The sequence below is a fragment of the Notamacropus eugenii genome, chromosome 1, assembly GCF_028372415.1.
Source record: "Notamacropus eugenii isolate mMacEug1 chromosome 1, mMacEug1.pri_v2, whole genome shotgun sequence".
Taxonomy (NCBI): domain Eukaryota; kingdom Metazoa; phylum Chordata; class Mammalia; order Diprotodontia; family Macropodidae; genus Notamacropus; species Notamacropus eugenii.
The window spans coordinates 61099386-61116363 of record NC_092872.1 but is presented as its reverse complement, the minus strand read 5'-3'; the positions used below and the strand labels follow the sequence as shown (position 1 = coordinate 61116363).

The following is a 16978-nucleotide window of genomic DNA, read 5'->3' as shown; positions in this document are numbered from 1 at the left end:
AAGCTTTACTGCATTGTTTGAACCTAGCCCAGTGTGGCTTGGAAACTGACATCTCTATGTGCCATTTAGAGACCTTTAACCAAGAATGCCAACCAGAAACTCAGATCCAAAAGGTGGATGCAAATTTTCTCACAATTCTACATCTCAAGCTAAGGGTCCCTATCACGGCTGTCAAACTTGTGGGTGTGTACTCTTGGATCATCTGACGAAAGCCCCTAATCCTAAGCAGATGGCAGAACACTCCAGGGACTTCAAGGCTCATCTACTATGTACCCCAAAGTACATGAATATCTGGTCACTGGATCCAGAAGGCTCAGGAGGGCAAAGTGAGGCTGGTGACCTTGCATAGCCCTCCCTCACTAAAAACAAAGTCAAATGCAAGTCATGTCATCATTTCTCTGCTGTCATGGTGTTCTTTGAAAACAAAGGATGAACACAGACAGACCCAAAAGCAGCCCACCCAGACAAGATAGCTGTCCCAAGATTCTGTCCCAAGACTACCAAGGGCTAAGTATACTCTCCTAGTTTTTTCTCCTCTTCTCTTTTGTTATGTGCCCAACCACCAAAGCTCTGATTCAAGCATGTATCGGCATTTTCTCCCTCTCTATTCTTGGTACCACCCCCCACCTTTTTTCTGCTTGTAAGCAAACAATGGCTAGTAATGATACCTGGGACACACTTCCCAGATAGGTCCTTTCAAGGTACTAACTCTCTGGGCAACATCTCATCCTGGCCCAAGTGGTCTCTTGTGGCATCTTGGCTTATATCTGCCTCTCCTTTCCTGGCCAGAAGGGTAGGGGTTCCTCCAGAACTCCTCCCTTTAGCCAAAAGGGGCAAATGTCAAGATACTATTAGAAGACACCCTGTTTTCCGGAGCAAAGGCCCAGCAAGCAGGCTGTGCCCTGAGTTTGGCATAACAACAAACTTTTGCATTCATCTTCTAGAACTGATGTTCCCTGAGCTTGGGCACGTACCAATGGCCCAGACATGAAGCCCTGCAATTAATGGACTCTTTGTCACTAAACAACCTTGACACACTGCTGCTGTTGTGCCTCACCACTGTTGCTGTACTACACTATTTGGATATTTGTCTACCCACAAATACATAAATCAAGGTTCAGCCACACTAAAGTGGGTTATCCCAATAGGGGTGGGGCCCCAGCATGTATGTCCTTGCTCACAAGGCTGTTTTCCTCCCTTTGAAATTAAACTTCCGTTTGATTCCTGACTTTCCTGTCTCTAGCCTGCTCTGACCATGCACAGGTTAGAGGATGGTTTGGCTCAATTGACACTACTATTGTATACTGATACTACTTCCATTTCCCCTGTTCTTACTAATTACTTATTTACTAATCCTTCCTCTAATCTTTACTCATCTCTCAGACTTTTGTAATCAGGTTTCTATCTCACTTAACTGAATCTGCTCTTTTCTAAGCTCCGGTCCCCTACCACATTCAACCTGCTCAGTATCTTCTCCCAGATTTACTGGGGAAAGCGATTAGACCTGTGATATCAAGCCACAGTGAACTCTTACAGGACAAAACTCACTCTGTGAATGCATGCTGGCAAACTTTTCTGCAACTTGTTGTTTTGGAGAGTTGCCTTGGGCACTAAGAGTTAATCTACTTGCCCAGGGTAACATAGTAGTGTGTGTCTAAGGCTGAATCTGAGTCAAGCACTTTCGGGCTCCAAGGCTCAACTCTCTGTTTACTATGCTAGGTATCTCAGACTCCACACGTGCAAAATATAATTCATCTTTTTACCTAAATCTATCCCTCTAACTATCCCTGTGCTAGCTGAGGGCACCACTATTCTCCAGATAACCCAAGTATGTAAACTCAGAGTCATCAGTGGCTCTTCCCTTACCCTCTATGCCTATTCAATTCTACTTCTATAACATATCTCACACTTTCCCCCTTCTCTCCATTCATACTGCCATCACCCTAGCTAAGGCTTCATAATCTCTCAACTGAACTACTATAATAACCTTCTAACTGGCTTGCCTCTTTCAAGCCTCTCCACTTAAATATATATGTATAAATACACATGTTTATACATATATAATTTTGAATTTAAACATCAAAAAATAAACATTTCTGTACACATCAAACACAAAAGGAGATTTCTATATAACACCATGAATTTCTATTTCAAACCGTTTACTTTTTAAATATGTAAACACTTATGTTGAAAATTGTACTGCTTGTTTGAGCATCATTCTGATTCTTCTTCCATTCTCTTCTGTGCATTTTAAAAGACGTTTCAATGGCCCTCTTTTTAGGACATCACTATTACTAACCTCCTCAACTCAAAAACAAAAGCAAGAAAAGAAAAAAATCCTCGTAACAAATAAGCATATTTAAGCAAAAGGAATCAACCTTATCACAGCCACATCCAAAACTTACACCTCTGCATCTTGTGTGCTTCTTCTCTCTGCCAGGATTTAACATATTTTGTCATGTTTGGTTGTTGCACTGATTAGAGCCAAGTGTTTTAAAGCTGTTTTTCTTTACAATCTTTATAGCATTGTATGAAATGTTCTAGTTCTGTTCACTATTCACTCTTTTCAGTTCATACTACCTAGTATTTTCTGAAATCATCTCTTTTTATCATTTCTCATGGTACAATATTCTTTTATGTTCATATACCACAACACATCCTGACATCGCTCAACTGTCTAAAAGATAATCTAATGCATCCCCTTAAATTCCAGTTCTTTTCTTTTCTCATTTTTTCCCTTCTAAATTCCCTCATTCAGACTCAGGAAGTTTGGGACTATTCCCTCCTCAGTATTATCCTACCTTGTAATTGCCCCTCTCAATCCCAGCATGTTTTCCCTTGGAGTCTGATGAATTTCTACACCTGTCTGTGCATTTGTTCAGCCCTCTTTGGCTCATTTCAGATAAGTCCCATCACCTGATGCCAATCCCCTACTCCACCCCCTTCTCCACAGCACGTATACCCTTTTCATAATTACTAAACAATAACTGCTTCTCTTTTACCCAAGAACCCTGAGCGTCTTCCCCTCCCAATTTGATTTTTGTTGCTGTTGTTTTTCCTTTTCTTAAAAGGGGATGTCCCTTGAGTAACTACTTAAAGAGGTGTATTCATTGAATGGGTGTATCTCACTCAAAGTGGAAGTCTGATAAGACCTTAGCCTAAAATGGCCAGGGTCCCACATAGCATCCTGGGCCATTTCCAGTCGTTTTGATGGATATCTGGTCACTAGACCCAGATGGCTCTGGAGGAGAAAGTGAGGCTGGTGACCTCACACAGTCCTCTCCCCGTCAAAACAAAGTCAAGTACAAGTCATGTCATCATTTCTCTGATGTCATGGTCCTCTTTGAGAACAAAGGACAAACACACAATTCTTTTCAGATTCCAATTAATGAGAACTAGTAAGTGCTACCCCTTTATTCCTCCTTTCCACACTAATGCATCTTCTACCCTCCCTTCTTCTTAAAGTCCTCAGAATAGAACCAGTCCCTATTTTTTCCTTCCCCTCCACCTCCAGCTCACTCAACACTCTCGTTTTGAAAGGACACTTGTTTCTTCTCTATTAAAATATTAGTATTGCATCATCATACAGTCCCTTCCAATTGCTCAAATTAATTTACTTTTCTAGGATTCTCTTGACTTCAATTCTGGTCTTTTAAATAGATATGCTTGAAAGTTCTCTACTCAAGAAACTTTATCTTCTTTCATAGCTCAACTTAGGTGACATCTGTTTGGTGAAAAATATTCCCAAAGAGAAAATGACCTATTTTGTACAAAAATATTTATAGTATCTTTTTGGTTTTTTATGTGGTGGCTAAGAATTAGAAATCAAAGGGATGCCCATCAGTTGGGGAATAGCTAAACAAGTTGCATTATATGATTGCAATGGAATATTACTGTGCTATAAGAAATGACAAGTAGGATGATTTCAGAAAAACCTGGAAAGACTTACACGAAGTGACATGAAGTGAAGTATACAGAACCAGGAGAATGTTGTACACAGTAAGAGCAATATCATGATCCGAGACAATCCCAAAGGACTAATAATGACTCATACTAGCCACCTCCAAAGAAAGAACTGATATTGTTTGAATATACACTGAAGTAGGCTGTTTCTCACTTTCTTTAATTTTTTTCTTTCATTCAAGTCTTCTTGTACAAAATGACTATTATGGAAATGTTTTACATAGTTGCACATGTAGAAGTTACATCTGATTGTTTACTGTCTCAGGAAAGGGAGAAGGGAGGGAGGGAAGAAGAAATAAAATTCAGAACTCAAAATTTTAAATAAAAATGTTAAAAATTTGAAGAAAAAAAAAAGAAAAATATTTCCTGATCCGCTCCAGTGGTTAATCCTCTTCCACACTTCAGGTTTCCTGATGTGATACTTATTTGTTTGCATATTGTATCCCCTCAATAAAATGTAAGCTCCTTGAGGGCAGGGACTGTTTCATTTTTGTCTCTGTATCCCTACCTCCTATCAGAGTGCCTAGCACATTGTAGACATTTAATAAATTTGTTGAATTGTAGTGAATTGTTCATAAGTTATTGGCTCAGCGAAAAACATAAAATACATTGGTTGGCAACTTTTGAAAGTACTAGCATCTAAGAAAAGACCTTGATAAAAAAGTCACAAATCTTTAAGTAACAAAGTAAATGGAAAACAATAACTGATAAATGAAGCCAGGAAAACTACAAGTAAAAATTTCATTTAGTAAGTACCGTGTATGGAAGAGGTGATGAAATGCCTTTTGTGTAGCTCTTTGTAGCCACCTTGGTATAAAACGTGAAAATACCTGGAACACAAAGAAGATAAAAATAATAATGTTCAAATAGCACAAAGTTTGTAAAGCATTTTAGATGTTATCTCATTTAATCTTTGTACCAACCCAGTCTATCCTCATTTCACAGATAACCTATGCCTCAGTTTCCTTAAGTAACTTACCCAGTCACATAGCTCTGTTCGTCTTTCATTGCCGAAGAAGACCATGCCATTAGAGAAATAATGCCATGACCTGCACTTGACATTGTTTTGAGTGAGGGAGGGCTGTACAGGTCACCAGCCTCACTTCTCCTCCAGAGCCATCTGAATCCAGCGACCAGATATTCATCAAGATGACTGGAGATGACCCAGGATGAGGCAGTTGGGGTTAAGTGACTTGCCCAAGTCACACAGCTAGTGAGTGTCAAGTGTCTAGTATATTTGGGAAGTGGGATTTGAAACCAGATCTTTTTGGTAGATTCTCTTATTTATAGCCCAGAATAAAGTATTCCACTTTCATTTTCTTTATAGGTATGAATTTTTGTTTGTATAATATTTTGGAGAAACAAATCCACTTACAAAGGTGAAGAGTAGGTGTGCTGCATGCTACAAAATTATGCTGATGACATTCAACAAACATTTACCAAGGATCTCTGTGGGCCAACTGTTTTTCTTTTGTTTTGTTGAGGAAGTAGTATTTGACTGGGCAGTCCTAGCACTTGGACAGTAATGGACAGGACAGACACACTAACTGGAGTCTCCCTTTAGTCTGCTTCACCACATAGCACTCAGGTAGCAGGGCCACCACCACCTGTAGCCCTGCCCTGCCTCACCTTTTCTCAGGACTTCCTCCCCAGCCCCAGCTGCTCGGAAGGCTCAGTGGCAGACGCAGGCCTCCCAAAAATAATTTAACATCAATTAAAAACCACTACAGAGGCATGAGAAGTGAAGGAATCAGAAGCAAGAGAAAGCCTCTGAAAGAAACTCATGTAGAAAATGTCTAGTCTTCTAAATGGTCACAAGAAGACCAACACAATGAAAATTCAAGTTTAGTGGAAAAAAAAAAAGAAAGCTTATACACTATAAATATAATGAACTTCAGAATAATTATTAAAGTTCTCTGGTTCAGTATTTGGGAGCCTAAAAACATCTGGACCCTTCCAGTTTTCTTTCATATCACCATTATGAGTTGGTCATAGACACTGGAAGAGTTTATGGTACAATTAGGGGATGTGGTAAGGCTTCCTGGAGGAAGCAGTTATCTGAATTAAGCCTTGAAGAAAGCTAGGGATCCTAGGAAGCAAAGGTGGGAAACCAGTGAGTTTTGGGCAAGTAGAATGGTTTGTGCAAAGACAGAGACAGGAAACAAAAAGTTAAGTTAAATGAACAGCAGCAGTAGATTAGTTTGGTGGAAACCTGGAGTGTATAAAACGGAGAAAGGTGAACTATGCCTAGATTACCTTTCCAGACAGGCTAGAGACCAGTTGTGAAGTTTTAAAAACTTCAAACTGAAGAGCTTGCATTTTGTCCAAGAGGCATTAGGAAGTCACAGAAGATTTTTGAGTGGGAAAGCAAAATGGTCAGATCCATGCTATATAGGAAGTTGTGCTTGGCTGCTAAGCAGAGGGTGCTTGGAGAGAAGGGAGGCTTGAGGCAGGGAAAGCAGTTAGGAAGCTGTTGTAGGTGAGAGGTGATTGAGAGTCTGAAGAAGGGTGTTGGCTCTTTGAGTGAAGAGGATGTATATGAGAAATGTTGGGGAAGTAGGAAAAGTGAGGCCCACAGAGGTCAAGTGTCTTTCCAGGGTCATACAGCTAATGAGTTTGCAGAAGAATATTTCAAACCCAGCTTTCCCTGTCTGAATAATTTCCGTTATACCATGTCACCTCTGCTTAGTTCCTTTCTACAAGTTTATGACTCAACTCTGCATCATGTAAGGATTTCCAAAGAAAAGAAATCAAGAGAATGACAGATTCTGTTATCTGCCCTCATCTTCATCTACTGAAAATGGAGGTATATCAAGGTTCATTTTATTTATCAGTGACAGCTGATGGCCTCTTTATTAGCCTCCTTAGCTCTGTTTATCTTTTAAGACCCACATATTGTTTCTGTTCATCTTTTTTTAGGAAACACTTCCTTGCTGTCTTCTATTCCAAGCTGTATCTCCTTTTGTCTGTCGAAAAGCATCTCTACTTTTACCTAACTTTCTAAGAACAGCTTCACTGAATTTCTTCTACATGTGGCACCACTTTGGAACATGCCTTTCCCTACTTCTTTCCCTTTTTCAATTTACTGGTTCCTGTCAGTTGATCCTTCCAGAATTTGATGCTATTACTGTAGACTCATCCAAGCAACAACTTCTTACAGAAGAGAATGCAAAACAAACAAGAAAACTAGTAAAGCAAAACAAAAACAGATAAAAGAAATTAAGTCCTCATTAAAGTCTTTCAAGCTGTGAGTCATTTGGGAGCTGGGGTACTGTGAGTAGGTACACATACTCTCAACAGTTCTTCAAATACCTAACTAGTTGTCAAGTGAATGATAGGAATACATTTCTTAATTTAGTGGAGTAGAAATCAAACAGTCGGCCTGGAATTTATATTGCAATAGGTTTTACTGCTGGTTTCCTATGGCTTTCTACTGGGGCAAAAGCACAGCCAGAAGTCCTTTCTTCCTGTGTACTGGTGGAAGATAAAACTTCTACTACTGAATTATCCATAACTTCTCCCATCTAGTGATGCCTGATAGTGCCATCTTTTTGATGTGTTGTATGTTATGAAGGCAGCTAGGTGGCTCAGTGGATAGAGAACACTGTGCTTGAAGTCACTGAATTCAACTCTGAGCTCAGACACTTACTAGCTGTAAGCTGTGACCTTGGGCAAGTCACTTAACCTCTTATCTGTCTCAGTTTCCCCAACTGTAAAATGGGAATAATAGTATACTAATAATAACATTTATCTCCTGGGGTTGTTGCAAAGATCAAATGAGACAGCTGTAAAGCACTGAGCATAAACAGTAGGGTAGTTAATAAATGCTTGTTCCCTTCCCCTTACAGAAGATCATAAACCCTATAGCCTAGCTAGTTCATTTAGTTAGAGCATGATGCTAATGACTTATGGATTTAATCCTTAGTTTCAGCTGTACATGATTGTTTTGGTTGCAAACTATATCCTTATTGCAGGCACTGTTTTAATGGTCAATGGATCATAACTTTGCAGCGAAGACTAAATATAAACCCAGCATCACAAGTGAAATTAAATAAGAAACCTGAACTGTGTAAGAGGTGTGTTTGGTAAAACTATGGAAGAATACTATTTTTTGCACAGATACTGTGAAGTGAAATGTATCATGGCATTAAAAAAAAAGCACAAGCCTAAAAAGTCTTCGTTTTGCTAGTGTAGAGGTCATAATATGTGGGAAGATGTGACATTACATATAAACAGCTCACAATGTATGTCCTATTAATGTCTGGCTGACATTATCTCTGATAAAGGGTATAACACTTATTCCAAAACAGCTTGGTCCCTGTTTTAACATGAATTAATTAAATTAATATCCTTTCTCCTCTTGCAGGTCTTAGTAAACACTAAGGCCAAAACAGATATGCCCAAGTCTACTTTTTTTTTTTAGGTTTGGTTCAAGGGCATGGAATGAAATAGAGAGCATAGAGACCTGGGTTTTATTTCTCAATTAAACAATGATATACTATATGATTACTTACAAGTTACTTAATTAGTTTAGTCAGGAATTATAAACATGTCCTTTCCCTAACATAGGAAATTTTATAGAATGGGATTTTCTCCAAGATTTAAAAGTGCAGTATTCATAAATTTATAATCTAGTCTGGCTATCAGCTTAGGCTCGACAAGTCACAGGTAACAGAATCCAGGGTGAGCTTCTGTTGACAGCAAGTTTAATTTTTTTTTCCCACTGCTTGAGAAGATGGAGAGAACCTCTTGGTGTTCACTCTTTGTCCTCCTACCCACTCTTGTACTGTTCATGGGTTTAACACACACACACACACACACACACACACACACACACACACACACACAATTTGATTGTTGAAAAGACTTATTCTGAGGTGTAATGTTAGAGGACATCTGGGAAAACTGATCGAAGACAGAGCCAGTGGAGTCATTGTCTATTTCCTTAAGTTTCTGAGACTGATTTTTTTTTTTTAAGAGGAAGCTATTCAATTATATTAATGAAAAAAATAAATGTTGTTATGTGGTATTTAAATCCATAATTAACTTTATAGAATATATATTCCGTATATTGACCTGTATGAAATAGTAAAAATAGAATCTCTTTAGCCTTATGGAAAAACTGGTGAGATCAGGAACTATTTAATAAATTCATTAGAAAATATACTTCTCCCCATAATGTCTGTTTGATCCATTACCTGTGGTCCATATGTCAGGATTTCTCCTGCCAAGGTGTGGGTCCTTTTGGAATATATGCAGAGCAGTAAAACACTAGTCAGAACACATACCAAGTAAACCAGGAAAAGAACTAAAAAATCCATCTTGAGAGCTACAACAAAATAAAGACAAGCGTGTCAGTATATCTTATTGAAGTATTTACCAACTTTCTGCATGCTGAGACATAAGCAATTCAAATTATTCCTCATGACTATATTTCTTCAGTCTTTAGGATGGATCTTTTTTGTTTTGTTTTTGTGGACACAGTTTTCCCATTACTGAGCACATGAATTCTCTTCCTAGTCACCCCAAAGAAACTTTGAAATCTATGTGAAGCATATATAACCTATATCAAATTGCTCATGGCATTTTTGTGGAAAAGATGGAGAGATGTATACTAGCCAATACAATTAGGTGTATTCTAAATTGGTTGAATGTCAAGACTCAAAAGAGTAGCCATTAATGGATAAATGTCCCCTTTCAAGATCTCTAGTGGAATGCCCCAGGGATTTGGCTTAGCCTGGTGCTAATTAACATTTTTACCAGTGACTTAAAGGCACAGATAGAATGTTTACTGAACTTAAAAATAATTTCCTTAGTTATCAGAGCTGCTATTTCAAATAACTTTATTCTGTATATATTACATTTATTTATCTGCGGCTATGTTGTACCTCTTCAGTAGAATGTAAGCTCCTTGAAGGTTGCCACTGTCTCACTTTTCCATTTCCACCTCCACAATCTAGCACAGTGACTGGCACAAACATTTAATTCATGTTGCTGAGGATATCTAACACATTGGATGACAAAGTAAAGATTCAAAAATATCGTGACAAGTTTAGGACATGAGACCAAATCTGGTAAGATGAAATTGAATAAGCAAAATAAAGTCTTACACTTGGAATTAAAAAAAAAAATCAATTTAACAAGTCTGAAGTATAGGATGTATGACTAGAGAGGTTTGTTTGAAAAAGAACTGAAGGTGGCTAGTGTTACATGGCAGCCAGGAAAGTAAATGTCATCTCAGACTAAAATAAGACAGGCATGGAATCAATCAACAAGCATTTATTAAGTACCTAACAGATGCTACACTGTGTAGTTACTGTGGTACAAATACAAAAGTGCTCAGGGAGTTTACATTCAAATAAGGAGATATATCACAATTAGGGTAATAGTACATAGAGAAAAAAGTTTTGGTCTAGGTAGTTATAGGATTGTGTGTGAAGCCACAAGGCAGTAGACTGTTAGGACCATCCTAGCAATGGTAGTACCAATCCGATTGTTTTCAGATAAATAGTTAGAATGCAGGGATTTAGAAGGGTGGGGGATTGCACACAGAGAAGCAAGGGAGGTGGCAAAATATTCTCACTAAGTAGGCCCTGGTGTTCTTGTGGATGGCAGGCAGAGATGTGCTAGATAGCTATAGTAGGCTGAGGTCAGTTTTCACTCACCCAGCAATCATCATGGCACAGCGCTCAACCAAAGTTCCAAAGCTGAGCTGACTCCTTCTCCCTAGTTAAAGGAGGAGGTGGGGAGCAGCAAGTCTCTGGCAGTCCCAGTTTGATAGACAGAAGAGAGCAGAAATCAAGATGCCGAGCTGGGTAGACCCTGGGAGAGTGCTAGATGAAATGTGAAATACTGTCTGGGTCAACTATAGAACCTGAGAATGTGGAAGTCATGGACTCCCTGGATTCTACCCAAGGAAGATCACATCTGGAGTATCATAACTAGGTGTAGGTGCTACACTTTATGGACATTGTGAAGCTGGAGAATATCCCAAGAAGGGTAACCAAAGTGACAAGGAGCTTCGAGCTCATGCTGTTAGGGATGGTTAAAGATACTGAGAAGGCTGAACATGGAGAAGACTTTGGACAGCCATGATAGTAATCTTCAATACTGTAAAAGGGCTGTCACATGGAGAAGGGATTCAAATTTTTACTGCTTGGTCCCAGAAGGCAGAAGGGTGGAAGTTTCAGACACAAGGTGACACTTTTGCATCATCTGAAGAAAAAATTTCTACTAATTATAGCTATCCCAAAATGGTCTGATTCAGGAAAAGAAGGCTCCCCCCTACTGATGATCTTCAAAGACTGGACAATCATTCCTCAGATATGTTATAGAGGGAATTCTTTTTCAGGTGATATTCATTAGATTGTGAACTCTTTGGGGGTAGAGACTGTCTTTTGCCTCTTTTTGTATCCCCAGTGCTTTAGCACAGTGCCTGGCACATACTAGGCATAATAAAGTTTACTGAATTAATAATATAAGTTAAGAACAGGAGTCACTGAGGTCCCTTCCTACTCCGAAATTCTTTAATTCATAGACAAAGGGGATCTCCCAGTAAAAGATCAACAGTGTCAAAGTAGCAAGATAGAACTACTAGGTTCCAAGAGCACCTAGAATCTTTCCCCTTTGCTAAGCCCCACCCAGAGTAGTATTATAAGTCCCATGTATAATAATATAGGCCTCTGAGGGAAATGGTGGCACCCATGAAGGAAAAGTGAACTCCTCTGATTCTATGAGTTTGGTGAAAATGCTTTCCTTGTTCTAAGGACCCACCCAAGGTAGTACGGTAAGTCACAAAAATTGTATAAATCCCTGAGTAAGGGTAAATTTAGTAGTAGAAGGGTCTCTATGTAGCCTTCTACCCTGTCAAAATAGACTACAAGCTAAAAATGGCCTATTTTGTTCTAATTACACACTCACAGAGTATAGATCTCTAAATAATTGTGGCATCTTCCAAAGATAGGAAAAGATCTTACTACAAAATTCTGAATGTTTATTTACTTCAACTTAATCCGCAACCCAAGCTGTGTTTGAATTACCTATTTTTGGGGGGATGGGGTGGGGGTTCATACCTTTGATTTCATTCTTGTGGAGAAATTCCTTCCATTGATTAAAGTCAGCTATGACTTTCAGTCTTATAAAGCTGTCAGGAGCATTAAGATGCAAAGGCAAAGTGACTTGCTTGTGGTCACACAGCTAGTATGTATCAGAAACAGAACTTGAACTGACTCCTAAGTCAATTATCTATCCACTATGTAACACTGCTTCTCGCACAAATGCTTACAAATGGTTACAAACAGTTAAGAGCTGTGAAACACTGTCTCCTATTCCCCTAGAAGTTAATGACTAGTGTGGGATTACTGAACAGGTACTTACATGAAAAAAGACTCGGTAATGTAAGAGAAAAACAATGATAACAAATACATGGGGAATGAAAAGGACAACATGAGGAAGAAGAGCATATAATAAGGAATGGGAAATCTGCCATAATCACCCAGAACTCATATAAGGAGGTATGGTGGGTGGTCAACTGCATATGAATTCAGGGAAATAGGAAAATTTTGTCATATGTTAGAATAGTACCATGATAAAGCAGAATAGGTGCTATGTTTGAGAAATCTATCTTCAAATTCCATTTAGTAGTTGTTGCATGACCATGGGCAAGTCACTTTAACTCTGAGACTCAAGTTTCTTCAAATATAAAATGGACCTAAGAAATATATATTTTACCAATATTGGATACCAATATTGGTATAAGGATCAAATACAATAAAGTGCTTAGTAAACATGAAAGAACTATATATATGTCAATATTGAGGCAGTCTGGTACAGTGGAAAGAGCACTCAACTATGAACCATAAGAAACCAATACTTAAATCCCATTTGACACTTACTAGTTGATCTCTCTGAATCTCAAGTCCCTCCATAGGAAAATTAGAATACTGTTGTGCTTACTCCCAGACGGCTGGTAAATCAAGTGAGGTATGCCATGTAAAGAACTTTTAAAACCTTAAACTGGTTTCATAAAACATCACCTATATTTCAGTAATTTCTCTTACTATAAGCAAAACCTCAATCCCACAATCTTGTCTTAAGGAAAGCTCTTTGTAAGCCTTAAAATACTAAAGGTATTTTTGATATTAGCCACAAATTCTCTTTAAATGAGTCATGAGAAATCTTACCAATAGGCTATTGCTTCATTCTCTACCTGCTGCCAGATATGCCTTTCCTCTGCACTCCTAACCATTCTCCAAGAACCAGGTGAAACCACATCTTTCTAACTTTTTCCTGGACCAACTCAGCAACCTCTCCCTTCTCTGACCTATTTGTAGTCATGTTTGATTTCCTTAACTAGCAAGTTCCTTGGGGGTGGGTATTATATCTTAAACCTCCTTGTATTCTAAACAGCACCTAGCATGGTGCTCAATTTTTAAGTAGGAGCTCAATAAATCCCAACTGATTGTAATTAAACATTCACAAGGAATACGTGACCAAAGCAAATTAAAATATTGGGCAGAATACTGTACTTGAAGCCAAGTATAACATATAAATATCTATACATAGATATAGAGATACAAGATATAATAATCTTAACCTTGGTTAAGATCCCAGTTTTCATACTTATTAGGTATATGACCTGGGCAAGCTGCTTTATATCTCTAAAGCTTTATCTATAAAAAAGAAATAATAATATGTATTCTTATCAACCTTATCAATGGTCATATAAGGAAAGTGTTTTGTAAAATATAAAACATTGCGAATATGAGCGGCTAATCTATCAGATAGTCTTTCAAAAATAAGTTTTGGTATGGTGAAAAAAATATAAGGGAATGCCTGAAAGTAGAGAGAGTCGGTAAAAGTAAATCTAGGAGGTCATAAAACAAATCTTACTTGAAAATTATGCTTGGGGACAACTTCAACTTGCGAAAGTATAATCAAAATGTGTTCTTAAGTTGGAACTGAATATTATTAAGCAAAATTGGAGCTAAATAAAATTAAATAAGCATGCTCATTAGGTAGACCCACGATTGGTTGAAATGGTTAGATGATTCTCTCTGTAAGAGAGTATATAAATACTCTACTTATAAAGTGAATATTTGGAAGTGGGAAGAATTACAAGATCATTTAAAATGTCCATCAATCAATAAGCATTTATTAAGTGCTTACTACGTGTCAGATAGAGCCAAGAGTTGCACTAAGGTCCTCTGACTCCAGGTCCAGTGTTCTTTCCGCTGAATCATGCTTGCCTCTCATATGTTCAAGTGCTTTGGTTCACACAGAGTCTAAGATTTGGAAGGGATCCTGGAAGCCATACAGTACAACTCATAAGAACATCCTCTACAATAATCTCTTGTAATTGTAATCTCTAATGACTGACTCAATAAGGCAGATGTTTTGTTTTTTTTTCCATTATGTCACATAGATTTGTGCTGATCCACATTCTCTTCTGACAAACTGGCTCACAATTTCAAGACACCTGGATGGGGCTCTAAATTTTACTGTGTTGACTGGGAAGCAGATCAAAAGCAGCAAGCTAACATGGGGATACAACCTGTGAAATTAAGCTCAGTAACTCAGTGCTCTGAGCTGTGTTTTGGTGATTAAAACTGACCATTTTCAATGCTGTGGCCCAAGTTTCTGTCATAAGCAGAAAAGAGAAAAAAAAGTAGTGCTCAGATTGGATGCGGCTAGGGAGCTAAGATTTATTTTGCTTTATGGATGAAAATATCCTATCCTTTAATTAGGGTATCAAATATAGAAAATGTACAGTATATGATGTAAGAAAGACAGGTAGACTATTTCATATGTAGGAGACAACAAGGGCAAAGTATAGCCTCATAAGCAGGCTAGCCTTAAAACAAAACAGAAATCAAGAAGGTAAGAGAGGGGAGGTCAAATGTTAAGAGGCTAATAAAGTACAGTCATCCCTCAACATTCCAGGATTTCACATTTGCAGTTTTGGTTATTTACAGGCTGGTAATCAATAATTAAATGGGAATTTTTGAAGATTTGCAGCATATTTCAGAAAACTGTAGATGATGTGCATATATAAAGAATACTTTAGAAATACCATAAATTACTATTTTATCATTTACTACTTAAAGTATACATACATAAATTTATTAAAAAGTTAAATTTTGTTTAAAGTTTCAGTGTGTTGAAGATTTATGGGATACACACTCTTTTGGGAACACCTCCTTTTTGTCTATGGGCTGTCCAGACTCAGTCACATGATTTTCTCCTGCAATGATAGTTGTGTCTTGTACTTTTCATAGAAGGAAATAGCACTAACTGTGGCTGTGAAGGCTTTGCACAGTGTGCAAGATACTCATTTCTTGTGTGTAGAAAATTGCAACTTTTTTAAAGTATGCAATGTGTTGTTTTACTTGTATGCTAAATATGATCAGAATTATTAAACAATAAAGGTTTGGGATGGGGCCTAGAAGTTTTTCACATTTCCAGGCTCCTGTGCTTCTAACCCTCTCAAATGTCAAGGAATGACTGTAATCTGTAGTTGGGTTAGCCGTACAAACTGGAAGAAATATTAAGGACATGTAGACAGAACATGGTAAGCATATATACATATCAAAGAGTAAAAGAGGCAGACCCAAGGAAGGAGCTTTGCGCTGGTCTCACCATAAATGTAGCTGGGTGCCACATTTTGGGAAGGACACTAGAGAGCTTTCAAAAGAAGACAACCCAACCTGTGAGATGCCTACAGACCATGCTATATGAGCCTTGTGACTAAAACCCCTTTCCCCAACTTTTCTATCTTTTACTACTCATAGTTCAGTTAAATCTACTTCAGACAATTGCCTACTATGTATGCAGTACTGTTAGGCATCTGAAATAGAAAGAGGTATAAAACATTGGTTTCTCATCCAGGAGAGACTTCTTAAAAGAGCTGTGGAAATGAAAAAGATATAAAAATATAAATAATACAAGTACAAGGATGCAAGATAACATCTAAAAACAACTTTATTAAAATCTGTTATTTCCCTACTTTTTCTTTATTTTCTAATAGGTTTTTGTAAGGTAGTCTGGGGCCCTAGACACTATTTACAAAGTTTTAATCCGGTTACATATAAAGCCACTATATGGTGGAGGTTTCCTCTATTATCTAATATGTAGCATTTTAAGGGATTTACTGATTTGTTCTGTTATAAATTATTCTTTAAGAGAAAGTCTTCATTCTATTATAAGAATAAAAGGCAGAAGATAGCATAGGCTATGTTTTAACATTTATGATTTCTGTACAGCAATATTTATAAAATAATTTGTCTAAAAAGAGCTTTTATTGTCACGGGTACTTTATCATAACCATATTTAGCTGTAGAAATTTGCTGTTTTACATCAATAAGCATGAAAATATCAAATCTGGTTTGAGATGCTGAAATATGTAAGTATATAGGAAGATACTGTCTGCAAGAATTTCTGTCCTGAGCTCTCTTTTCTCTCTATACTTCAGTTGGTGATCTTATTAGTTCCCAAGGACATGATTCTCAAATCTTCCATCCTGTCCCAACCTCTGCTGATCTCCAGTCTTGAATCTTACACCTGCCTTTCAGACATCTTGAATTGGATGTCTTGGACACATACTCAACAAGTCCAAAAAAAAAATTCATTATATTTCCCCCTAAACCTTCCATCCCCACACTCCCACCTTCCATACTATAGTAGAACACAATACAATTCTCCCAGTTCCTCAATAACCTAGAAGTTACCATGGAAATCATGGAAGTTCAAGTGCCTCCCAGCAAGGCCCAATCAACAACTTGAGCAAGCCCTTTTTCATCTGTATCTGCAAAAAAACCAAAACCAAACCACCATTACCAGCCCCCCCCCAGGTACATAAGGTAGTATTTAGAGCTGCATTTGTTTCCCAAGGCCTTTTGCAAAGCAAAACTCACATTGATAGTTCACCCTTACGGAGATGAGTAACTGAGTTTTATCTGGGAAAATAGCTCATTCAAGGAAAACCTGAGGATTTTGTTGAAATGAGCCACTTCAAAGG

The 16978-nt window shown here is 37.9% G+C and overlaps 1 protein-coding gene across 14 annotated transcripts in view; it reads right to left on the bottom strand.

Annotated features, from left to right (window-relative positions):
• The window catches only part of ZDHHC4 (zDHHC palmitoyltransferase 4), a 38617-nt gene that overhangs the window by 19624 nt on the left and 2015 nt on the right, over positions 1-16978 (bottom strand). Inside the window, exons 2-7 of one of the 14 annotated variants that reach the window (XM_072604004.1) lie at positions 16689-16765; positions 15785-15868; positions 12036-12106; positions 9852-9967; positions 9162-9292; positions 4720-4793 (exon numbers count right to left, since the gene is read on the bottom strand). In XM_072604004.1, coding sequence (XP_072460105.1) covers positions 4720-4793; positions 9162-9284 — 197 coding nt within the window. In that variant the 5' untranslated portion in view covers positions 9285-9292; positions 9852-9967; positions 12036-12106; positions 15785-15868; positions 16689-16765. Of the gene's footprint in view, positions 1-4719; positions 4794-9161; positions 9293-9851; positions 10295-12035; positions 12160-14130; positions 14342-15784; positions 16003-16688; positions 16766-16978 lie in introns of those variants that run through there. The other 13 variants (XM_072604020.1, XM_072603996.1, XM_072604013.1 and 10 more) reach the window with 13 other exon arrangements.